This window comes from Pyxicephalus adspersus, chromosome 3 (genome assembly GCF_032062135.1).
Source record: "Pyxicephalus adspersus chromosome 3, UCB_Pads_2.0, whole genome shotgun sequence".
Lineage (NCBI taxonomy): Eukaryota > Metazoa > Chordata > Amphibia > Anura > Pyxicephalidae > Pyxicephalus > Pyxicephalus adspersus.
In genome coordinates, this window is record NC_092860.1 from 72,687,300 (window position 1) to 72,714,272 (window position 26,973).

Consider the following 26,973-nt stretch of genomic DNA (forward strand, 5'->3'; position numbering starts at 1 on the left):
TGTAAAAGGCAATAGATGAATCAAAGCCGCACAGATAGAAAATCTTTCATCTTTCTATCATATATATTTCAGGGCTAAATCAGCTCAATGATCACACAAAGAACCAAGCCCAACCTTGTTATCACCATCATAACACCAGTCCGTGCCCAAACTATTTGCTTGATTGCTCCCATTGGAATAAAATATGGTATTATATTGTAGATCTCTGACCACTATTAGTAATTCTGCTACATTACCCTGGCATTGTATGCCAACCACAGCCTGCTGTAGGTAGTATCCAAATACATATATAAATATACATTTACAAAGATCATTTACAAAGACCAAAAACTTTTTTCTATTAATTTCTACATTGTTTTATTTCTAGCCTGTTTGCCTAGTTTTGTTTATGTCAATGCTGGAGTAATATTTTCTTCCTTCTGGTAGGCCTCTCAACAGTGTGTGCAAGTTGTGCTATATCTAAAACTAATACAAAGAACTCTTATCATGTGTTTCCCTTCCTTGACTTTTGTGTCATTGTTTCCTGGTATATATTCTGATAAATTATTCTGCTCTACCCCACATAAATAAAAATACATTTCTTTCTGCTTACTCATTTCCTGCCCCATCTGTAAATTATAGCATTATATACAAAGAGTATAATATAATCAACTACCTTTGTGGGATGCTTTTTAAGTGCTGTTGTAAAAAATATATATATATTTTTTTGTCATTATGACCCCATGACAACTTTGTTCTGCTAATACTCCTCTACTGGTTTAAAAAAAAATGTTATTATTTCAATTTTTTTTACTGTCTGACAAACAAAAACAGCACAAGTTCGTTTTTATCAAATGCGCAAAAAAAAGTATAATCCGTTGAGATTTAGATACATGTTCAGACAAAGGGATAGTGTGCAGGAATTAAGACAAGGAACATTTTGATCTTTGCTTTTCCATGAAAACTAAAAGGCATTTGGACAAGGCAAAAATGTTTGGATCTGAAACAATGCTTCTTTACCACAAAGTGGATCCTAGAGGCAAATCAGGCATATAGGAGAGAAGCAGATATTTTTACGTTCACTTGTGCATAATGACTTGTTTATCTGCCCTACCATAGACAATAGTTTGCATCTGTGGTAAAAGCTCTTAGACTTTTACAGATGTTTAGGAAATGTTTTGCTTATTTATAGAATATTATAAAGTTTCTACGCACACTTTGCTAATTCCAACATTTTAGAATTTATTTTTGCTTTGTCTTGCCTAGAGTACATACTGTGCAGCCATGTGGTATCAATTCTTACTGTGTAGCTTCCAATATTGCTTCTGTGTTTTACTAGTAGATTCTCATTGTAAATAACTATTGCAGACTAGCTAACATAGTAATTTGTGCTATTTAAAACAGGCAAACATTTATTGTAATGTAAACTTGTGCTTTTATTAAACTAAGAGGGTACTCAAAAGTAACTTTTGTGAAACCAGCCTAGATCAAAAGAAATTCATGCAATAATTATGTGTTTTGAGATGCTGTCGCTCATCAGTTTTAGAACTCATTTGACCTGTGTAAACATGCCCATATGTGGCTTTCTCAGTGCAAAACCAATTAGGGCAATGAAACTGACCCAGACTTTGCTGCCATCTAGTGGTTCTGTACCTCTACAAAAAAAAACAAATTATAGGACTTGGTTCATCTATGTCAATTTTTTTTTTTTTTTTGAAGTTGCTGTTACTTACCTTTTTGAAAATGCTAGAGCTCAAAGGCCATAATCAAGAACATAACCCCATTACTTTTACTTTTAAAATGGACCTAAACCCTGGACAAGATCTAGTTTTGTACTACTCTCCCTCTGCCCCATAAATAACAAAAGCTCTAGAGTGATTGTTAAGTAAAACTAGTTTAAGCCCTCTTTAAACACAAAGTTCCATGACTGAGTCCGTGATATAGCCTGTGAGTACTGGCATTGTTATCAATTTGAAGAAATGAAAAACTGTATAGGAGCCATGATGTTACTCAAGGAATCAAATAAAACAAAAGACTTATTCTATAAATGAGTAGTGTGTCTGTGCAAAACCCTTCTGATGGGCAATATCTAGAATAGGGAAAGCAGGGAGAGTTACAAAAAGAGACCATCAAGTCATGCCACAAAATCAAATTCAGCAATGGCTTCTTTAAACACTCAAAAAACACAGAAATGTAGAAATAACTGAAAAGCAAACTTTCATGGAAGTGAAAGTAATAGTATACATGTAATGTAATCATGTAGTAAATAAAACTTTGATAATGGCTGTCACTTGGTACTTTTTTATTATTGTGATGCTGTGCTGTGTTATGCCTCTTTTTGGTGTAACTGCAAAAGATCTTTCCTTGGAGGTCAGGAGGGAGAGTCCAGAGTCTTCTGCCAGTCTCAGTGACTAGTAACTGCTCTCACACCCTAGGCAACCTTCGGATTCCAACATTGGGACCCTGAGAAGAAAAAAAGCACAGTGACCCAGCTAATATCGAATGCCATACATGGGTCTTATACCTGCATTCAGCTCATACCCTGCAGGTATGCTGTATAGTACATTTAAAAGCAACACATCATCTCTCTCATTCACTGAAATACTTCATCTTTCCCATTTAGTCACTCCTGTGTTGACACTGAACTCTGGGAAAACATACAATTTGCTCCATACTTCCCTCCACCTATGCTGAGTCTGTCTGCCAAACAGTTTTTCCACCAACATTTGTTATCAGTTCTTCTCTGCCACTGCTGACAGCACAATAAATCACAAACCTCCACAACTTTGCATAGTGTCTGTGCTTGTTCAGGCACATCATTACAAAGGAACTGCTTTGCTTACAACCGAATTGCTTTGTGGCTTCACTTAGTGTACAAGTCTGTGTAAAATAAACACAATGGCAGCAGAATAGTAAATTCACCAAAGGCAGTGGATTTCACTGGTGACAGCACTGCCTCTCACACACTGCATTAGCATATAGATATTTCTGGACAGAAAAGACGAAAGGGGAGGGCTAGGGTGGCACAGATGGGAAGGAATGTGCTCAGTGATCCTTGTAATCCTTTATACAGGGTAGCATAGTGGTTACATACATAAGGTTGGCTCAAAATATCTTGTGTGGAGAAGACTAATGTGTAAAAAGAGTACAGTATTTGCAGACTCCACAGGTGTCCTCCAGTGGAATGTCATTCCTTTGGATTGACAAAAACTTATCAATAATTGATGCGTAAAGACTGTAACATCACTGCAGAATACAGGGGTCTGTAAATATTTCTGATGGGCCCTTCTCCCACGGTGTGGGTCAGAAAGAAAAAACTACCTAGAATCAGGCTTGTCAAGTAAATAGAATTTCAGGTTAATATATGATGCTTTCAGAAAGCTTCCAGTACAGGGACAGATTAGGAAAGATTTTTTTAAATATATCCCTTAAAATATGCATTAATTCTTTATTTTGTATATCCCCCTTTGAGTCTGAGGAAGATAAACATAATGCTTAATATAAAACTACAGAAAAAACATTTTTAATGGTAGAAGACATCCACGATAAGGTTCCTTGGATACAGCTCATTACTCTTCACTTACTATGGCTACTCTACAAGCAAGTGTCTGTGTTTTAGATTCAGAGCCCCTGATTCATCATTGAAATCCGCGATCGCGGGAAGCGCGATAATACGCGCGACCCGCGATCGCGGATTACCGCGGTCCGGGACTCGAGTGCGCGCGTTCACTCGCATCCTGAATCTGCCGGCCGGATTCCTGCCATGCGCAATAGGGGTCCGGTTGTTGAATAGCGCGATCGCGCGCGATTCCGGATCGCTAATACGAATGCGCGACCGATAATCCGATTTTGTTTGATGAATCAGGGGCAGAAGGTGGCTGCTGCTGCCTAGCAAACTGCTTGCCTCTTTGCTGACCATAAGATTCTTTATCTCTGACAATAATGGAACAAAACAAAGATGTACAAGCTTAACCTCCCTGGCGGTCTGATTATGTCCGTATTTTTATGTCAAAAGCGGTACATTGTTTTGCGTGGAAATTTGTTTAATATTTTAGGCCTGTAATTCTTGGGAATAACTCCCGGGTATGATAAATTTGAAACACAAATCATAAATTAAATATAAATAATTTTAAATAATAATTATAAAAAAATTAAATTATTAAATAAATAATAAAAAATGTATAAAAAATTATCTTTTTAAAAATAATTTGTCTCGATCAGCGTATGTCATCCAAGTTCTGGCGTTTTTTTCAAACCCTAGAACAGCAAGAAGCCGAGTATGGGAGCTGACTGCAGGTGGGAGCAAGTTGTATTTTTAGCCCTGCTCTCCACCACACCACCCAGAGCCGGAGCTCCGGACTTGGTCATCTTGGAGGACACCTTACGCTGCTGCGGAGAAACAAGAAATACGCTGCAGCCTCTGCTCCAGCTTCCAGGAAAACATCCCTGGAGGCTAATAGGAATCTCTGCTACCCCACCAACAGGAAAACTCCTTGTGAAGAAAAGAGCCCTGGTGAGTCCAAGTGCTATAGTGCATATGTCCTCCCCTGGCTGGATGTTCTGCACAACAGCTGTGGTTGGGAGCATATATGTAAAGTCCTAATTCCCCCTGTTTGGAACCTGCAGAATCTATTTTAGATGGGGTGTGTGTGTGTACATAGATATATCCTCAATTATATTCCTGCTACTTTTTCACTGTGACCTGGAGCAGGCTTTGTTTGGGAGTGTACTGGAAGTTACTACACAACGCCAACCATGAAAAAGCCTATGGGCAAATCAAACTCTTCCAAATCACAGAAACAGCTCCTTAAAACAAAGAGGAAAGCTTTGCAAAAGCGCAAAAGCCCACACCGTCATCCCCCCCCCCCCCCACATCAACTTCAGGATAACCTGCAATGTCACAGCCATTAAATGCTTCAGGATTAAACACATTCCAACCTAATTCCACTCTGCACCCCAAACTGTATTTAGTATAGTAGAATGTGGCGGGACTTAATAGTCCACAAATACTAATACACCAGAAGCGTAAATCTCCTAGTGTTGTTTTCCTGCAGGAAACGCACTGGAAATCAGGTGACACAGCCACTCTGCAAGACAACTGGATTGGAGAGGTCATTGCTACTACTTAAAAAAACAAGAAAAGAGGGGTGGCAATTATATTACAGAAAAAATTACCATACAAATCGCTTGCAGTAAAACTGGATGAGGAAAGTCGCTATGTCTTGGTAAAATTGGTTTTGATGGGAACAATGTACACAATTTAACGTATACTTCAAAACATTTTGGAGGGAAATTACCCTAACCTCATTATGGCAGAAGATTTTAATGCCACACTAGACCCTTATATGGACAGATCTACCACTGCTAACACTGTTCTTGCCCCTCCAGGGGAATTTATTGGCCCAAACTTCTCTGGTGGACCCCTGGAGACTTCTCAATCCCACTGAAAGGAGTTATACATGCTACTCCAAGGAACATGTCTCCTTTTCCAGGATACATTTAATATTGGTGTTGGCATCTCTTTTTTCTTGGGTGACCCACGCATCAATTGCAGAATTTACCCTATCAGACCACACCCCTGTTCTACTACTAGTACTAGTAGTAGTACTAGTACCTACTACTAGGTTTTGGAAATTCCCCAATTATTTGGCACAATCACCTGATTTTATTATTATGGTCAAATGTCAATGAGCAAACAGTTTAGATGACAATCTGGAACACTGGGACACTCCTGTCCTGCTATTGTGTACTATGAAAGCAATAGTCAGGGGGAGTATTATAGAATTCGTATTCGTAAGGGGAAATATTCCACGCTGGGGGTGCATTCTGCAATAGCTCCAATGATAGAAATCCATGTTATTAGGTTTAGATCCTGAGAAGGCCTTTGATAGAGTCGAGTGGCCTTTACTACATGCAATTTTGGCACAGTGTGCATTTGGTCAAGTTTAACGTCATACAATATATTTATAATTTACTCCGGTCACAAAACTTTTTATAAATGGTAACTTATAATCGGCCCCAGTGTCTTTGTTCAGAGGGACCCGCCAGGGATGCCCATTATCCCCCATTTTGTTTAATCTTGCACTGGACTCCTTACTGCGCCTTCTAGAATCTTTAAAGAGTTTTGAAGGAATTCAGATTGGAAATAAAGTGGTTAAAATAACAGCCTTTGCTGATGACCTGCTTCTGTATATTAGCAAACCGAAAAAGAGTTTGCCGGCGGTCACTGATCTGTTACAACAATATGGAACCATATTGGGCTAAGCAATAAACTTCGATAAATCAAAGGCACTGTATATACTAGGCCCAATTGGAGCCACCAATACCCATTTGTTTGGTGCAAACACAAACTGAAATATTTGGGTGTTATGATATCTAAATATCTAAGTCATTCTAATATCACCATCGAAGTCATTATATCAGTAATCGAAGTCATTCTAATATCACCCTCCTTTGGAAACATGTTTTCCATAGCAATTACAAAAATTGGCCAAACTTCAGCTTTCATATGTAGGACAGATAAACCTAATTAAAATGATCATATTCCTGAAAATTCTTTATATAATGCAAATGTTACCAATTATTATTACACAGACAGACCTCCAAGATATCTACCAAGCTTTTCGGGCATTTATCTAGGCAGGAAAGAAAGTGAGACTGGCAATATGTATACTTCAACAACCTGTTGCACACTGAGGCCTCAATTTTCCTAATATTGAATTATATAGTTGGACAACAATTTCCAGGTATATTAGAGACTAGATACATGGCACTGCAAGTTATGCTACAATTGTTTCCAGAGAATCATCTAATTTATATCCTGCACATTCATAGAGAATTACTCAGAACACCAGAGGGTGTTCAAAATCCCTTAATGTATTTGTGCTGGTATGTCTGGCATAAAAAAGACACAAATTCTCCCTAAACAGTCATTCGTCATTATCTCCTCCATTATGGGAGCCCCAGGGGCGGGACTAAGGTGATATGCGAGCAATTAAAGTTAAATCCACAGGTAATATTCTGACTCGTAAGGTCATCTCGCAATTGGCTATAAGCATGTTGTTTCCCTCTCTAGGCCTACAGGCCTCTGCGTATTTACAACTGCACTCCTATGTTAAATCAGTGATTAAAAATGTATCCCCCACAGATTGATCTAATCCGCTGGAGAAGCTATGGACAACGCTTAACCTGGCTAAAAAAAACGTAACTGAAATATACAATATTTATAGAACGGTTTTTGACTACGAAAAAAGAAATATTGGGCTGTGCCGATGGTCCAAACATTTCCCGGAAGTTACCCCGAATGATGTATTAACGTACTTTGGTAGAGCTTGGAAGGTACTATCTTCATCAATGTAAAGGAAAATGACCTTGAAAGTCTATCACTACGCATATATCTCACCTATGCGTTCATTTCAGATGGGGCTCAGCCGCTCCTCGCAATGTGGTGCTGATCTCTCCATATGCTGTGGGATTGCCCCAAAATACGTTATTTTTGGAGGCGGGTAGCATGGTATGCCCTTCAAAATTTGGTAAACTATTTCTCATTAACTCCTAAATGGGCAATTTTTGGTGAAATGTCAGCCCACAGCGCAAAGGTGGCTCAAGGCTGCAGGAAACATTTGATAATAATCTCTCTGGTAGCGAAATAAAACATATCTTCATAGCTGGATTACACCGAACCACCCCTCACTGACACTGTTTTTGGAAAAATTATGGTTTGTTTTCGAGATGGAATGGGTTGAAGCTTCTTTGAAGAAGGTGGCGCGGGCTGAGAGATTTTTGGAGTCTGGGAATCATACATAGCTCCTTTATCGTTGGATATGAGAAAGGGAGTTCTCGCAACTTTTGAACAATCCCCGTGGTATGCTTACCGTCTTTTGGACAACAATCCCCCAATTGTATGTTGATTCGTATGTTGATTTTTAGACAAGTTTGATTCTTCCTTATTTGTTATAATTTGTAATGCTAGCCATATTTGATTGAAATTTGGTCAACAAATGATTCCATTGTTTGTACTATTTGTTATGCTGTAACTCCACTGTCTTTGTTATGTGCTATACTGAATACTGTATTATCTTCCCGTATAAATATAATAATAAAAATTTTTTTTAAAAATTGTCCAAACAAAGGTACAATATAAGATACATTTTTTGATTCATTACTTATTATTTAGATTTATTTTTTTAAACTTTATCATTGTTATCAATGTTTTAAAAGCACTACAGATTACAATGTAATCTGCTTTTAAATTTCCCGCCAGGCCACTCCTCCCCAGTGTACCGACGCTTCACACATCACATCGATCGAGCCGAGGATGTGATGCAGAAGCCGGCCGGGGTTCGTTAGAGGACGCCGCTGGATCGAGGGGACCAGGTCTGATTTTTTTATATGCTACCCTGAGTGTGGCTCGAGGTACCGCTCTTGGCATATAAAATTCACCCTGAGCCACACTCGGGATCACCATCAGGGAGGTTTAATTTGCCCAAATGGTTATTATTTTTCTGGCAATGGCACTCAATGGATTCATAGTGGTGATGAACTCCAAGACCTGGATGAGGAATAAATGTCTTCCCCCTGGAGATCAGATTGTCACCAGTTAGTGTCTGTCCCGGTGGATCTACCTGTGTCTGCTTGGTGTTCATGTTATTTGGCATTCCATGTTGTCACAGGTCCATGTAAGCTTCTTCAGCCGGGTATTTGGACTGGCCAGGGTATCTTTGAATTATATCTCCATCTGGATTGCCAGTCTGCTCTATGTGTATTACTGTGTAAAAATTGCAATCAACAACAAGTTGTGTTCCTCTGTCTGAAGGAGAAGATGTCCATCCTACAATGTCAGCTTCATTGTTCCATGATTTTCCTTTTTTTTCTCTTATTAAAATTCATTTGCAATCATTTAAAGGGAAAAGACACTACTGATAGACACTTTTTAATTTCTTTTTTAGATTCACCCACCTGGATGAGATTTAAAGGTAAGATACACGTCCCCATCGGGGAATCGAACCCTGGTCTTCCGTGTGACAGGCAGGGATAATCACCACTATACTAACAAGGTTTGATTTTTTTTTGCAAAAATATTTTTTTAAAAGAATATAGTTTTGTATAAAAATATTTTTTTTTTTTTTTTTTTAATAAAAGTATGTTTGTTGGAGTGGGAATTTTTTTGAGAGGGGGGGGTTGACTATGACTTGCAAAGTTGTTTTTTGTGGGGCTACTGTGACCTGCATAGTAGTTTTACGAGGGGGTGCTGAGAAGTGTCTGGCCCCTTCCAGATGAAATAGAAAAATTAGCATGGGGGCATATGACAGCCTAATATCCTAGAATGTAACTGTGAAAATATCAGGTCTTTGCGAATCTTAAAAGTGGTTTTTCTTTTAGGGAGAAGATGTGATGGCAGAGGCACAAGCAAGTTTCACGTTGTTGGAGGTACGGCCCGTCATAAATTTTTGTTTCTCCAGGAAAAGTTAGCAAAGGACATTCACACTGAGATGTCACAAACACTGGGGGGGAAAGTGTCTTTCCTACAACACTGTCAGAACCTGGATATCTCGTTTCAAGGCTTGGCATTTCACCACTGAAGATGAGCCCCGCAGTGGGCGCCCCCCAACCTCAACTGACCCGGCAACCTGGGATGCTGTCCATGAGCTGATTACTGAGGACCAGTGAATATCCGCAAAAAAAAAAGACCAGATACTTGACATCTCACGGGAACGTGTTGGGTTTTTTATCATCACTATCCCAGACATGCGCAAGCTTTCAGCGAAGTGGGTGCTGAATTGTTTGAACAGTGATCAGAAAAAGGAACGAGTTAAAGCATCCAAAGCTGTTTTGGCCCATTTTGAAGCTGCACAGGACTTTTTTGTTAGGTTAGTGACAATGAAACCGGGCTCCACATCTATGATCCTGAAACTATGGAACAGTCAAAGGAATGGCGCCACAGCGGGTCCAAAGAAGTTCTGAACCCAGAAATCTGCCAAAAAAGTAATGGCTTACGTTTTCTGGGACAAAGACGGTACTCTGTTGGTGGACTACCTACCTCAGGGCTCTAGTATCACCGAACAGTATTATGCTAACCTCCTGGACCAGCTGAAGGAGGTAATTAGGACGAAACGCCATAGAAAGTTGACAAAAGGGATCCTTTTTATGCAGGGCAATGCACCTGCTCACACGTCCAACGTTGTGCCTGCCAAACTGAACACCCTGGGTTTCCAATTGGTCCACCATCCCCCCTACTCACCTGACCTGGACCCTTCGGACTGTTATCTGTTCCCGAATTTGAAGAAACACCTGAAGGGGCAATGTTTTGAGGACATTTCTGACTTCATAGATGCTGCTGGGAGCTAGTTTGCAGCCCAACCAAAGGACTTTTATTTGAACGGTCTAGAAAAGCTGCAACTACGCTGTACCAAGTGCATCAGTCTGGGAGGAATATGTTGAATAAATGTGTTATTTCATAACTCTGTTATTTACCTCAGCACCCCCTATAGAACATCTGTATGTATTTGGATCTAGAGCACAAGATTTACATGCTATAAACATGTGTTCAGGAAAAGAATATCAAGACCAGAATTTTGGATGGTGTGTGTGGGCACTTTGTACACCCATTTTTTGATTGTAATAATATTATTTAATATTAACATTTTTTAACATTATTATTTTTCAATTGACTACTTAGACATTATAATAATATTATAATGTTATAATTGCATATTAACATGACTCTTCTATCGGTCTCTACACCTCATTTGCTCTTCTGGTCTCATACATACTTTCTAACTTTTAAAGCGGAACTAAACAAAAAATCAAAAAATCAAAATTACCTTTAATCCTGCGGACCCCTTCCCATGATCCGGTCCCGTGTTGTCCTGGAATTCCCCTTCGTCCCAGTGCAGAGGAAGCACGGGCGCCATCATCTATCCTCTCTTCTTCGGTCTTCTTTCTCCGTCACGTTTCTCGCACAGCGCAGGTGCGAGATTGGGTGACTTAGCTGCTGTAAATTGGAAAAAAAAGAGAGTCGATCTTACTGCGCATGCGTGAGTTCAACATCTCTTTCCCCTAGGGGAAAAATGCCCTTCTGCACATGCTTGAGATCAGGGCATGCGCAGAAGGAGCAGCCAGAGCCTTCCGGAAACCGTGACATAGGTATTGAGTCTTGATCGCTGCTTTTAAAAAAGAAAGGGTGTTGTACTTAAAAAACAAAAACAAAAAAACATTTTTACTTTATATAGAAGGTTGAGGTTAGGTCCACTTTAATGAAAAGGCAGGAGGACACTTTTAGCTAAACATATGTAGGCAGATGACACACCTGACCACCCCCAATCTGCAGAAAATAAAACTATCTATATTTATTGCATATAATAATTTAGAGGCTTGGTGAAAGGTTTATTATACTTTTTGATACATTTTACAGAGCTGTACATAGCCACCCAAAAAGAGAAATACCAAAAGTAAAAAAAAAGGAAACTTTCTCAAACTCGGACACATTTGCAAAGTTTGATGATGTATATAAACTTATAGCAAAATCATTTTACTGCCCTAAATATTTAATAGAACCTCTAAATTGTATTTAATATTTTAATAAGCTGCAATAAAGAAAATTTAGATTTCATTGCTTCATTTTTGTGTTTATGTCTGACATATCGGTGGCGTGCACTTTGCCTAAACACTTGCAATAGGTAGAGCGTCTCAGATAGTCGGACGGTTTCCACGTTCTGGACATTAAAATATGAATGAGTTCAAGGTCAGAAAAATCCAGAAAAACTATTGCATAATACGCCCACACAAAATATGGCCGCCAAGAATTCAGCAGAAGGGAACTCTTGTCCGCATGGAACCAGGGATTGGTGGGCGATTACTGACGTCACGGCTGTGAGCCGGAAGTAGCGTGGTTGCAGGCTAGCGTTGAATTGGTGTGATAGTGAAGGTGGACAAGATGACAGCTTATCGGCAGCTATGGAGCTGCAGCCGGTGGCTGGGACAAGGCCGGCTCGGATTTTTAGGAGCGAACCCGGGGAATGCCTGGAGGCCGCAGATAAGGGGAAGGCTTTACTCTGCTGTCAGTTCATCCTATTACACACAGGGGGCATCAACCAGGACTCCGCTCAGCCGCTGCCTCAGTGCCGCCTTTTCACCCAATGTCCCGCTGCCACACGGCCTGCACTACCGGGCCCTGCATGACTTCGGAGGTCGCGGCAGCGGCTCTTTCTCTGGAGAGGACGGAGCACAGTCTGGGGAAGGAGGAGATGAGAGTAGCGGCGGGGAGGACGGTGGAGGGGCCGAAGAAGCAGCTTACAGCGCTCCCATAGTCACCGCTCTCACCCCGCTCGTTGTCCCCGAGGTCTTCCCCAATGTCCCGGTCATTGCAGTGTCCAGGAACCCCGTGTTTCCCAGATTCGTCAAGATCATTGAGGTGAGGGCTGTCAGCTGATGTCTGGAGAGTTTACCTGCAGGGCAAGTTCTATGTAAATACACAAATACATTCTTTATACACACCACCCACTATAACTTGTGTGGGAAAATACAATACCATAAACCTACAGCCAGTCTGCCCAGATTCTGATATATAAATGATACTGCCATAGGCCCTGCATCTGATGCCCAGTGTGCCTGCTTGTTATGGTGTGACTCCGCAGTGTTCACATCTTCAACAGGGCATTGTCACAACAAAGATCCTAAGCAGATATTAAAGACATGCTAGAAATTTCTTCTGTATGTTCCAGGCAATGCTGCTTGTCAATAAGCCCCTCCCCTTCTGTTATAAACCCCACCCCTTTCAGAAAGTGACGTCCTACATCACAAGTGATAAAACTTTTATACCCCCCCCCCCCCATTTCTTGTGCTTGATCAGTTCTAATTAATCACATCCAAACCCCATCAGACCTCATTAATCTACTTGCTGCCATTTATTTGTATTTCTAGTAGTTGATCAGGCGCTCCATTTCTCTTTTACAGTGTCAGATCCCTCTCTGCCTCCTGACCCTATCATGATCACCATACACTCTGGCTTCCCTTTGGTCCTTACATCTCTAACCCTAATGCCATGCTAACAGTTAACTATGCCACCACTAGAATCGGTTATTACATCCTCTGTAATCCTCTCCAAAGAAATTATATCCTTGCCCCAAGAATACATTTTTAAATATTATCTCAATGACTATAATAGGTGTATTGTGAATCATTCAGAAGTCCAGTATTTTTGCAGATGTTTTATCCTTGTCGTAAATAAGAAAAGCTGCAAAAACAACACATTTCTTATATGGAGAATGTATTGTGTATTTTCAGTGATCATATTTTTGAATTGGTATTCCATTGTTTATAATTTTGATATCAGATATTTACATTTACCCATGCTTGTTTTTCTATGGATTGTTGTATTTATTGGAGTTTTGTAAATTTGCCCTATAAAGGAGCTGTCGGTGACCCAATACCATTAGGGGTATTTCAGACCCATAGTGAGCTGCAGCTTCCTGCCATGGGCTCAGCTGTGATCCCATCCCTTTCCATTCAAGTAAATAACAGAATTTGGGAATCAATTTTGCATGTGGCTGTGGCAGATTGTGACGTGGTGCCAAAAAGCAACGAGTCACTTTTGGCTGCATGGTTTGAAGATTTGCCCCTATCCACATGCAAATCTGGTTACCCGTGGTGCAGTTTGCCACTCGTTTGTTCAGAGCAGCAATTTGCTGTGTGCCCGGGAGCTGCCAGTTGTGCCGTTCCACACTGGATGTGAAAAATCCTTTAGCATGCCTTTCTTTTCAGATGCATATAAAAAAGGGATAGCACCTGAGCAGTTTCCACTCATTGAGGGAATGTAAAGGTGTAACGTTCTAGAAAATTCTCGTATAGACAGACCCTTATGTTCATGATGAGTGCATCCTGGATAATGCTTTAATTTAGAAAGAAAACACCTGTACAGAACAGAGAATGTTAGGCTGCAATGATTATATATATATATATATATATATATATAATACTCATTGCAGCTTAACATTCTCTGTATTATTATCATTCTTTGCATATATTATGTGTGAACTGCTGCTACTCCTAAAGTTTTAAGACCATTGTTCACATAGAAATATTTCACAACATTTACATGTAGATCATACAACGAGCTATTGTAAGTAATTATAAACCTTTTTCTCCCCTAAATAGAGCAAACTGCCGGCTATTCTTCTATATTATTCACATGCTTTTCAGTTAACTGACCTCCCATGCATCACCATTTGACATGTACAGCCTTGGTTCAATGACCTTGGATATTTATTGCCTGATATCTTCAGTGACATTACAACAGAGTATTATGCAATAAAGTAATCATCTGCTGTACATTCAGGGCTTCTGCTTTATAGTACAGATACGTTTAAATTGTATATAGTCATTTAAACTGTGTGCAGTTGTTTCAGGCTAGTTTCATTAATGCATTGTGTATAAACCATGCTGTTTCTAAAGTAGATCTTATTTACAAACTCAGTGGTACGGCCATACATTTTATTGTGAACTAGAAGTAACCGAACGCCTAAAATGTTCAGCTTGCTGCCACTATTACTTTTTAGAAAAATGCCCTTTCTAATGCCAAGAGCTGAACTCTATCACTCTATCAACTGATCACCTTATGCTGTTTTGCCAGCATAAGGTGATCAGTTGAGCAAACCAGTCCTCCTCCTTACTTCTCTGCTGCCCTGTTCACAATGGAACAGAAAAAGTTTGGTGTAACTTAGAATAGCTTTGGTTGTGAGAGGGAAGGGTCTTTGCATCCGCAAAGCAGAGGGTGAAATCCATATAAATTAAATACGTTTGATATTTCTGTTCTTGGATTAAAAGGGAGAAAATATATATATTACACTAAAATGTATTTTTATTCCCAATTTAAGGTCAAAAACCCAAATCTTATGGCTCTTCTGAGGCGGAAAGTAAGGCTTGCCCAGCCATACGCTGGAATTTTTCTCAAGAAAGATGACAAGTAAGTATGACATGGCTCTAAACAACAAGGGTGGTAAAGTACAATGTAGAGTTTGTGATTACCAATCTACATGGGGTGGCTTTTTTGTAATCTTAAATTAACTGTTGGTTGAATGGATTACTAGCAATATGTTCTTGACTTCAGAAAAGAATGATAATGTAACTATATGTAAAATGTGTGTTTTATTCAATTATTTAGAGCAATCTTAAGGATTGTTTTGGGGTAGGTTACACAAAACATTGCTAGTGACATCACCGAATCTAAAACTAGAGGTCAGAAGCGGAAGGGTCAGGCACCCTTGTGTAGCAGAGATGGCACTGCTTAGGCACAATTAAAGTTGAAGTCCACCTTATGTATATATTCCTGTATATATGTTAAAATATATACAATATGGTAAAAAATTTCCTCATCTTCCTCCTACATCTCAATAAAAAAATCAAGATATGTCAAACAATATAAATCTGTAAAAAGTAGTCTGGTAAAGGAAGGCGTTTAGTATGTTGGTACTTGAAGTAGTTAAGATTATTTGGGCTTTATTCTTTAACAGAAGACCCATAGCTTGCCCAAGGTATTGAGGTGAAAAGCATTTCTTTTAGAAGGTCATTTTAAGGGGTATCACTGACACCTCCACAGTTTTTACCTTTGGCCAGGGTGTTTTATTTTCACTACATTTTGGTAGCGACACCTTTCAGAAATCTATAAAATGCTGTTTTAAATTAAAATGTTACAATATTGATCCTCTTTCATGCTGAAGAATGAAGTCAGTATGAAGTGCTGCAAGGAAAAAACAAAAATGTGTAAATAGTATATCATATTCTTTCTCAATGTAGTGCCAGTAGGCAAATGTTTGTGCACAATGATGTATTTTAAAATGTATTGTTTAGCACTTTGCATTTTTTTTCTATGTTGTATCTGTTAGTAATTTATTTATTTGTTTTGTGAATAGTAATGAGTCTGATTTGGTTGGAAGCCTGGATGAAATCTATCACACTGGTACATTTGTTCAGATCCATGAGATGCAGGACATGGAAGACAAGCTACGTATGATTGTAATGGGTCATAGAAGGTATGTGTTTCAGTAAAACTAATGGTTCTCACTTTTGGTTAAGAACTATTTTGGGGGAAAAAAGTAGGTTAAACTATTGTAGGCTTTGTAATTGGTAAATCTTGATATGAAGCCACTGATAATTTGGCTGTAGGCACAATCTGGTGGTTTGGGTCAGGTTTTGCATTCCCATGGATACCCTCAACATTAAGCATTGCCTGTCCTGATTTCTCGCTCTTCTGTGTACATCTGTGAATTCTTGGGATTCTGTCCACTTTCGGGTGTTTCAGCGCCACCTGTTTATAATATAAAATACATTTCTTTTATTAACCACAGCAGATGTGTAGACCCAGGATTTAAGTAACAGAGATTTTATTAACATTAGATATTACAATTTGTTAATTGGTTTAACTCTTCAGTATATACCAAAAACATAAATATCAAACATGACTAACATTAGTTACAAACAGTGCAGCAAATATCAATTCTGCTCCAGAACAAGTTGATGCAAAAGAAGAGCAGTGAAACATTTATTATTATTATTATTATTATTATTATTATTATTAAAGGTGTTCAGTTTTAATATTACATTTCTCCCTCTGCTGATCTGATGTAGGAAAGTGAACGAATGAAACTACCTCCTGACTACTTCCAATTTTGTGTTCTGTTTGTATTGTAAATCTTCAACATGTTAATCGGTTAGGGCCCTTTGCCAGCATTCTCTGTTATGATTTGACTCAGGACAGCAGTCTGCCAACCTTTTAATAAAAAGCCCCTATTTATTACATGTGCTTTATTTCTGTTTCCTCTAGAAGTTTTTTTTTTTTTTTTTTTTTATATATATATATATATGGGACAGGTTATTTATTGAAGTAATAGCAGTAAGACCAAAATTCCTGTTAAAAAAATAGAAAGTCTAATGCAGATAGAAAGAATTGATTTAATAATTCTCCTGTGCAGGATTCACATTAATAAGCAGTTAGATATTGAAGCTGATGATCCAAAACCCGAGGAGAAAGCAGAAGGGAAAAAGAGGCGAAGAAGTTCTGCAATCCGAAACGCCAATGAAGTTGACAAGAAAGAACAGGTTGTTGTGGATCCAAGCTCCCCACCAGAAATCCTTATGGTTGAAGTGTCCAATGTGACACATGAAGAATTCCAGATCACTGAGGAAGTCAAGGTAGGAGTGTTATCATTTTGCCTTGGTTTCTTTAAGCATTTATTGAAGGTTTGACATAGCTGCTGCTTGTTAGGTTTTTCACATTTACAATAAAAAAATATTTACACAGTGCTATACAATGTGCTCTGCAAATATGTACTTTTCCTAAACCAAAAAAAAGCTAAACCGAACTAGAGGACACACAGATGTATCTTCCTAGCTCATAATGGCATCGGTAATGGCAGGTACCTTTTTTTATCAACTCTTGGGCAGATCATCCACCTGCAATAGCTGGGAAACTACAATGTGAGAAGCACTTTAAACTCCAGCTTAACAGATAAATGAATAATAATATATAAACCAAAACATTATTTTCTGGTTAATTCCGTTGGCTTGGTAGCTCCATTTCTACATGAGTGTTTTTGCTACCCAAGACAATCAATGTTTTTTAGCTTCAATGATCTTTTGAGCTGAGAGCATTTGTCACCTTTAAAGTTCAGTTAGTATTAAAGTCAGTGATAATTCCATTATGCATTCCCTTGTTAATATGGTATCCACATCTGGAATTAATACCCTAATATAGATACGCTATTACTGAAGTTAAGCTTTATATAATACATGCCCCAGATTTACAAGGCTAAGAGGAAAGCAGGAACTGGACACGCCAAACAGAGAATATAAACATTTCCAAAGAACTTGTTGTTTAACCCCACTAGCAGTAATCCCGAGTCACACTCAGGGTCGCTTTAAACTAAAAGAAAAAACACCTTGTTCCATCGTGTGTCCTGCTGTTCCCCGCAGGTCCTGGGGACACGTCCGTCCTCCTCAATCTCCAGCCACATAATGCAACGATGATCTTCGGGGTTTCCTGGTGACGTTGGTGCAGGCTTGCAGAACGGCGGGAAATTCAAATCATTTTGTATTGGATTCAATACAAAATAGCTGTATTGAGTCCAATACAAAGCAATATTCATTTCATCAATATCATTTATGCTACTGTAAAGTTACATTACATGTTTGAATATTTTTTTACAGATTTTTGTGTTTTTTTATTTAAAGTTTTTTTAAGTTTAATAAATATCTGTGAATTATGCCTACAATGAATTAAAGCCTACAATGTAAAATAAATTGTCATGCAAAAAAAAATTGAACACTTTTTTTCATGGAAATTTGCACATAATTTGAAAGCTAGGGGGGTTAATAGACATAATTAATGTACAGACTTGGAAGTTATATTTTAAGTGCACCTTTTAGGTGCAATTTGTGGGTCATGTGGGTCATAATAAACAAATGTGATTTTTTTTTTGTCCTGTTTAGGCTCTGACAGCTGAAATAGTGAAAACCATTCGTGACATTATTGCACTGAATCCTCTGTACAGGTTTGTACAAAATAGTATTGATATGTTTGAGAATTGCATTAAACAGCCATCAAAAAGAGTTGTCATTAAAATGTGTGTTGTTGCTGTTTTTTTTTTAATATTGGTTGGTTATCTGGCCCTTTTTTATTTATTTATTTATTTTTATTTTTTGCTACAGCTAAATTGCATATATGTACAGCAGCTTGGAACTTTGTGTCTTGTTGCATGGTTATAATATGAACTCTTATAACATGCTGGTTTCTCTCCTGTGTTTTTAAGGGAATCCGTTATGCAGATGATGCAAGCTGGACAGAGAGTGGTGGACAATCCTATTTACTTGAGTGATATGGGTGCAGCACTGACTGGGGCTGATTCCCACGAACTGCAGGATGTGTTAGAAGAGACAAATGTAAGTGGATATGATCAGATTTTGATTATATACATTGGTCAGTAAAATTACTTTTATATTCGTATATGTTTAGTAGTGTTATTTTAGGCCCTTAAATGACTCGCATAAGACAAATATTTGTTATTTTATTGGGAACTTACCATTTGTGGGTTTTTCTTTTTACAGATCCCAAAACGTCTGTACAAATCTCTTTCGTTGCTGAAGAAAGAATTTGAACTAAGCAAGCTCCAACAGCGTCTGGGCAGAGAGGTAATGAAGAGCAAAACGCCATATCATATACTTTTATGATTGCATGTGCTTAGCTGTAGACTAATTAGATTTTCTTAAGATATTTCAGTGGCCATACAATTTTACCTAAAACTTCATGTGTGACATAGACAAGATCTATTCAGCTTGCTTTTGGATCTGTATGAATTTATGCGAGACATGAAGACCAATAGTTTGTGTAGCTGATGACACCAATCTCAATGTAAGGTATAGGTAGGATGTTTTACTTGCTAGATAATCTGTAGTCTGTGTTATTTGACCTGTCCTTTGAGTCCCCTCCTAGGCTACGTGTAATTAGTCTGCATTTACATCTCTCTGTTGTTTTGGTGTTTTTTATTTAAATCAAAATGCATGTTCATTATAAAACTTCTAACTTGCAGGTCCCTGTAGTTGGAGAATATTATGCTCACTTTATCAGCAGCTTGTGTCCCTTGCCCTTTTTCAGATCAAGTGCTGCAGCCTCCGTCAAACGTTTAATAATTCCAGACTCTCAAAGTTCTGTGTCCCTATGCCATGTGCTGTGACTTTATTTTCCAGCCTCTTCTTCACTTCACTGTTCTGTAGTGTTGGAAGGGATGAAAGAGACAGCCATGGCATGTGTGGCCTGGAGGTGTGGAATGTTAAATATTCAGAGACTGGAACGCTTGATAGGGTAGATAGGAGATGAAGGCCGCTAGAGAGGTGAGTATAATACCTCATCAATGGCAGGTAACTTGCCAGGTGATTTGAAATAATGTTAATGATTTATGTTCTGTGCATATTCCAAGTTCCTTGTTTCCAACTGTTTTTTTTTTTTTTTTAATTCAACCACATTTAGCTCCAAACCTAAAGGCAGCTAAAATTATTAGCAAACTTAAGTTGCCCTGTTGATTCTTTTAGTTTCCCACTACAACAGCCATTATCTATTGTTTGATAAATCTGCCAAAACGGACCAAAAGGAAACTGAGGGGGTGAAGCCAAAGTCAACTTTTACAGGAAATAATGTTAACTACCTATATCCAGGGTTTTGCTGGTCATTTTCTTCATTATATTTTCAGTTCTGATTTCCCCACTCTTGTGAAAAGCTCACTATTTCTGGTGTCCTACAGGTTGAAGAGAAGATCAAACAGACACACAGAAAATATCTCCTACAAGAACAGCTTAAGATCATCAAGAAGGAACTTGGCCTGGAGAAAGAAGACAAGGATGCTATTGAGGAGAAGTTTCGAGAGCGTTTAAAGGAGCTTGCAGTTCCTAAGCATGTCATGGAAGTCATTGATGAAGAGCTTGGCAAATTGGGACTACTTGACAACCATTCCTCTGAGTTTAAGTGAGACACAGATATTGTATTCTACTCTAGGCTAGATTAGAAGTAAATAACAAACTAAACAAACAAATCACTTAGCTCCCCATTGTGATATGATAAAAATAACAATAGGCAAGTAAAGTAAAATTAGGTAAATGTAAAAATACCACCTCTGATGCCAGGGTTATTTATGCAGTGTTCTGCAGAATGTTTGTACTTGTTGATCAAACAATTACACAAATGTAAGCAATATAACACCACTAATGTAGTGAGGTATGAAGGCATACCACACTCTTAAAAATTATGTTTTCCAGTGTGTTTGTGCTATGTTCACTAACTAGTTAAATATTGGTATTGGTTAATTTCTTTAAAAAAAAATGCTTTTATTGATATCTGTAAGAAAAGAAAATGTATTGTGCATAATAAGTGATCTGCCTGTGGCCTAAAATTAAATGCTGACACTTCTGAGCAACATCTAATATTACTTTATAATAGTGTATGAGACCCATAATGTAGATGCTAGTAATTATTTTTTTTACTTGGCCTTACAAAATTTATACATAAGCTGGCCAATTTTTCCTACATTGTAAACTTTATCAGTCATATGTGTTTACATAGTTTGAATGGCCAAATACTTTAATCCTGTTTTCATCTGTATATTCAGTGTTACACGAAACTACCTGGACTGGCTAACATCCATTCCATGGGGAAAGTACAGTCAGGAGAATTTGGATCTGCGCAGAGCAGAAGAAGTTCTGGAGCAGGATCACTATGGAATGGAAGATGTCAAAAAGAGAATTCTTGTGAGTGCAAATGTAAAACGAACACTAGGAAAGCAGTGGTGCACTTTATTTAGTATAGATGTTTAGAAGCAGCATCATTCATTTTTCTATGACTTATATATTGATTAGGTCTAAATTAAGCGATTTTTTTAAACTAAACAATAATAGTATGACCAACAGTATTCAGGGAAAAGAAAGCTATTGTATTAAACTTTTTATTGGGTCCCTTTTTTTCCACTTGTGGTGTCCACTACTTCTTTTCACTTCCTCCCAAGTCTTTTCTTTTCTCACAGCCGAGTTTCTATGTTAATGGTTAAGAGCCTGTGGCCATTTGGAACCTAGTGCCCCCACCTATTCAGGGGAGAGGTACTTTTTGAAGTGTCCAACTGCAAACTTTTTAGTCATAGCAGCAACAGGGATCTAAAATACAATTCTTTTAACTTTTATGTAATTTCACATTGTGTTCTGATACAACTGGATGGTTGTGTCTATGTCTGATCAGAGCATGGTATTTATCTTTTAAGTAGCTACAATTTGATCAGTGTTCTTTGCTTTTATATTTCCACAGGAGTTCATTGCTGTGAGTCAATTGCGAGGAAGTACACAGGGCAAGATTCTTTGTTTTTATGGTCCACCTGGAGTGGGTAAAACAAGCATTGCCCGTTCTATTGCACATGCATTAAACAGGGAGTACTTCCGCTTTAGTGTTGGAGGAATGACTGACGTTGCTGAGATTAAGGGTCATAGGTAAAAGTTTCTTATATGTATCCAGTAATTCCAATTTTTTATGTTAATGTTAAATCCTTTAAAAATTATCCACTAGAGTGGAGAAATCTTCTTTAATCAGCTGGAGCAATTGTAGCAAACATTAGGAAACTGATTGTGTTAGAGCAGTGTCTGCAGTGTAGGTTCCATCACTTCCATTTCACCTTTGAACAGGTATACTTTTCCTGCACAAGAATGTATTGTATTTGTAAAACATACATTGCATGCATTTTATAATATATATGTGTTTCCTATAGTCACTGTAAGTTTTTAGGTCATTTAAATGAGTGCATATTTTTCACAAAGTGGAATTTTTGGTGACTGAAAAAAGAAAAAGGACCGTTACAAGTAATTATTATTACATGCTTTTTGTTTTTGTTCTCACAGGAGAACCTATGTTGGTGCCATGCCAGGGAAAATCATACAGTGTCTGAAGAAGACAAAGACTGAAAATCCTCTTATTCTTATTGATGAGGTAAGCTGGGATTCTTTAGCGATGGACACAATATATATTAGTTTTCTCTCCTTTGTGTTGTATGTTCCTTGCATATTATTGAATGAGACTGCATAATACCTTATATATAAAATGAATCTTCCGATTGACGGCTTTTTATTTTTGGTACTAGGACCATCCCTCTTTATCCTGTTTGCTTCAAATCTTTCCTTATTTACAAGTCTGCTCCTAGGCTTCTTTTCATTTTCCCCTCTATGTAACCTTTGTTTGCTCCACCTGTTGTAAAGAGTCAGTCTGAAGGAAAACATTTTCTTTTTACTCTCTTCATAGAAATTCTAAATTTAAGTATGAAAACTACCACCACCACATCATTATATTTTTTTTAAAGCTTGAAAAGGCAGTTGTTCATTAAAATTAAGTTTCTCTTCGTTTTTTTGATGGGATGAGTGAATTTCGTAGTTTTTTCATTGACCTCCTCTGCAGCAGCTGCTCGGCTTGGTCAGAAACGTTTGGCATGGCAGATGTATGGCGCAGTGATTTTATCCAGTCTTCAAATGGATGTAAAAGTGTGTATTTCTTTAGTCTTTGTAGGTAGGAAGGTTTCATAGGTGGTTGTCTCTCCTTGATGATCATCCTATTTATCAGGTGTGCTTATTTTTGCTGAGGATCAGGGAAGAATGACATTGGGCTGGTAATATCCAGGACAATGTAGTGGGACTTTAGCTTCCCTTTTTTTTTTTTGTCTTGTATTAAAATATTACATTTTCCCTTTCCAGGTGGATAAACTTGGTCGTGGGTATCAAGGTGATCCATCCTCTGCTCTCCTCGAACTTTTGGATCCAGAGCAGAATGCAAACTTTCTAGATCATTATTTGGATGTTCCTGTTGACCTGTCTAAGGTAATATGTAATATTTATCTTACATTTGTTCTGTTCTAAGTAAATGAACATTTGTGGAAAATTAAGTTTCCATTTATTTTAGCTCCACAATGTTTATATCGGATCTCCAAAATTAGGATATCATTAAAATGAAAGTGGTGTTTTTATAATAACAAGTTCTATATAAATCTCTTCCAGGTCCTCTTTATCTGCACAGCCAATGTTACTGAAACTATTCCAGAGCCTCTTAGAGATCGTATGGAGATGATCAATGTATCTGGCTATGTAGCCCAGGAGAAATTAGCCATAGCAGAGGTCAGTAATTCCTGGTATTTTTACAAATAAATAATGACACTAGAAATGATACAAATCCTAGGTATATAAAGAGAACACATATCTGTCTGCTTAAACCAACTATTCTATTTTTCAGAGATATCTAGTGCCACAGGCACTAACATTGTGTGGGCTGGGTGAAGGAAAGGCTCATATCACATCTGATGCCCTTAATGTATTAATCAGGCAGTATTGCAGAGAGAGTGGAGTACGTAACTTACAGAAACAAGTGGAAAAGGTAGGTAAAATAATACCTTGGGGAAGACTGAATATTATAGCGTTGTTAGTTTATGTGAAACTAACTTGTGAGACCAGCATAGCATTTTAATTGACTCCCATTTTATTTTTTTAGGTTCTTCGGAAAGCTGCCTACAAAATTGTAAATGGTGAGGCTCAGGCTGTCGATGTAACACCATCCAACCTTCAAGACTTTGTTGGAAAGCCCATCTTTACTGTAGACCGAATGTATGAAACCACTCCACCTGGGGTTGTGATGGGCTTGGCTTGGACTGCTATGGGTGAGGAAAAAAGACCTTTGACTGTTAATAGTTCTATTTATGATGTTGGTAAATGTGAAATGTTTAGCACATACATACATCGGAACCATTATACATTATGTGTGGGTTTGGGTTATACAGTTTTTAGAGTCTGGCATATCTCTGTCCATCATTTATTTCAGGAGGTTCTACCCTATTTATTGAGACTTCTCTTCGACGTCCATTGGACAAAGAAAGTAAAGATGGTTCCCTTGAAGTAACAGGACAGCTTGGAGATGTTATGAAGGAAAGCGCTAAGATTGCATATACATTTGCCCGTGCCTTCCTTATGAAGAGACAGCCAGATAATAACTTCTTGGTTACTTCACACATTCATTTGCATGTTCCAGAGGTAAGAACTACAAAAAATTACAAGAATAAAGCAATACTGTGCCCAATTTGGAGTCTAAGGCTACATTTATTTGATACGTTGTGTGCTGCTAACCTGGTAGATAATGTGAAAGTGAGTTCATAAATTTGATAGCAAAGCCCAAAATCATGTGCTTATCAAGGATTATCAACGATCCCCCAATTGTCCTTGGTGTGTGAGACCTTTGTGACCATTGTCACTAATTCATCAATTTAAGGGAAGCTGAACATTTTAAATGGGAGTCATAAACAATAGGTGAGATATAATTCCTTTAAAGGGGACACCTGTTCAAAGGACACCCCTGATGTATGAAAATTGTATATTTTGGAGAGCTTCCCTCTGTTTTTTTGTTTTGCTAAAATATAATCTGACAGGGGTTTTGACCTCTTCTTGTTCTATACAAAACAATTTTTTTCTTTTTTTTTTTTTGGCTGGATATGTATATACTATGTATTCTGACAGCTGTGCTGTGCGGTAGCCTTTTCAGTTGATAAAATATCAGTGTATGTGCTGAGGTTAGTTTATATTCATTGTAATGTTTGTGTTAACCCTAAACTTTGTAAAACAGCAATGCTTTATTGCTCTACAAAATTGTGTAAAAATGTTGTAGTAAATTGCTACATTGTTCTGTTCTGATGTGGTGGTCACATCTTCCCTAGACATGTATGAATAGTCACTGTACTAGAAAGTAACTTTATAGATGTTTTCTGAATTGCCAAAAATTATATCAATGTTCGAGCCATGAACTAAACCCAAGGTGTAAAAGATTTAAACGGAAATTTTAACTGATTTACTTTTTCACTAACAACAAATGGTGTTTTTTTTTTTTTTTTCTTCTCATTAGGGCGCTACACCAAAAGATGGCCCTAGTGCAGGCTGCACCATTGTCACTGCTCTTCTGTCCTTAGCTTTGGGACGTCCTGCTCGCCAAAATGTGGCAATGACTGGAGAAGTGTCTTTGACAGGAAAAATCCTACCTGTAGGCGGTATTAAAGAGAAAACTATAGCCGTAAGTATGACAAGCCCAAAAATGTTATTCATATCCCAATCTATGCACATCTATCCTCATTCATTGTGTTACTGACATAAGAAACTGCCTATCAGATCAGGGCTTTGTTGTGGAAGTAAATCAGCAAAAAATCTCCTATTCTGGCTTTATATACCTTTGCAGCAGATTTTCCCTACCCCTGATAAAATAAGCGAGGTCAAAAGATCTATTTGGGACAGTGAGTATATATTAATGGCTGCACAACTGAGTCTGTGCACAATAACAAAACAAAAGTGGAAATTACTTACCAGACCTATAAATATAATAGTTGCTCAGCAGTGTTCCTCTTGTCAGGAGCCCTCCCCCCACTCCCTTTAGCCTCACTGTCTTTAGTCATAGAAAATTGAGGGCTTTCCAGAGATTAGGTATAGCATGTCATTTACAATTCATTGGGAGGAATTTTGAAATAATTATGATTTTGGACATCCATTTAGTGGTGTTTAACCCAATTGAGAGCACGTTTGTAATAAAATACCTTTTTCTTTTTTCAGGCTAAAAGAGCAGGTGTCACCTGCATTATCCTTCCATCAGAAAATAGGAAAGATTACTATGACCTGGCTACATTCATTACTGAAGGACTAGAGGTGCATTTTGTTGAGCACTATGAAGAGATCTATGACATTGTGTTCCAGGCTTCCTGATGCCACTTCCCGCCAGGATCCTTCATTTCAGTGTCAACCACTGGAATTGCATTCATTATTTTGCTGCTGCGCAGCTCAACTTAATTATGGCTCAATTTATTCTTTGCCTTAGTACATATGGTATTCATTTAGTAAAGTAATTAAAGAATTTTAACTACAACCTTGTACCTGAAGTATTGGCTTTTTGTTTTCTTTCACTATGTGGTATATTTTGTAGAACAGTACAAAGATTGTTATTTGAGAAGACACCTCATGATCAATAAACATGTTTGGTTGTCCATGTTTCAGACAATGTGGTAATCTTCTTTTTCTTCTGTCATACCTGCCCTATTAGGAAGAAAAGAACAAAATGCCAGCTTTTCACACTTTCCCCAAAGCCTTAAACAGCATTTCTTTTTATTAATAAAAAGTGTAGTATTGTTTTCCGGTGAACTTTCAAAGACACGCTGGCATAGAAAATACAGAGAACTGTGAAGGGTTTATAACTAAAACTAGAGCTCCACTTAAACAACGACAATATAAGTGAGACCCATTCTCGACCCTATTTTTTTTTTCTTTGTTATCTCTGAAACGGTTCTAATATTACAAGAGTTCTAATTACAGACTTCACCTGCTTTGCCAAAATCAGATTAAATGATTCTATGTATTTATTCCCATGGGAGAATTTTCCTATTGTAGGCAACACATTAGTTACTTTTCTGC

At 38.0% G+C, this 26,973-nt stretch overlaps 1 protein-coding gene and 1 long non-coding RNA gene across 5 annotated transcripts; one reads left to right on the forward strand and one right to left on the reverse strand.

The window, feature by feature from the left end:
- Window positions 1-484: 484 nt before the first annotated feature.
- Window positions 485-12,693, reverse strand: LOC140326531 (uncharacterized). Of its 4 annotated transcripts, none has more exons than XR_011919889.1 (3): window positions 12,520-12,693; window positions 10,803-10,972; window positions 485-2,442 (listed from the first exon to the last, which is right to left on the reverse strand). It is a non-coding gene; the product is annotated as an uncharacterized lncRNA (long non-coding RNA). The 4 variants fall into 4 exon arrangements; XR_011919891.1 differs by having other exon boundaries at window positions 10,803-12,425; XR_011919892.1 differs by having other exon boundaries at window positions 12,509-12,693.
- On the forward strand, window positions 11,915-26,563 carry LONP1 (lon peptidase 1, mitochondrial). Its single transcript, XM_072405202.1, has 18 exons — window positions 11,915-12,391; window positions 14,853-14,941; window positions 15,888-16,007; window positions 16,947-17,166; window positions 18,463-18,524; window positions 18,783-18,912; window positions 19,078-19,161; window positions 20,268-20,488; window positions 21,129-21,267; window positions 21,815-21,993; window positions 22,399-22,486; window positions 23,242-23,364; window positions 23,542-23,658; window positions 23,774-23,914; window positions 24,029-24,194; window positions 24,356-24,564; window positions 25,427-25,591; window positions 26,122-26,563. Exons 1-18 carry the CDS (start codon window positions 11,915-11,917, stop codon window positions 26,269-26,271), a joined length of 2,880 nt encoding a protein of 959 aa, XP_072261303.1. The 3' UTR covers window positions 26,272-26,563.
- Window positions 26,564-26,973: the final 410 nt, after the last annotated feature.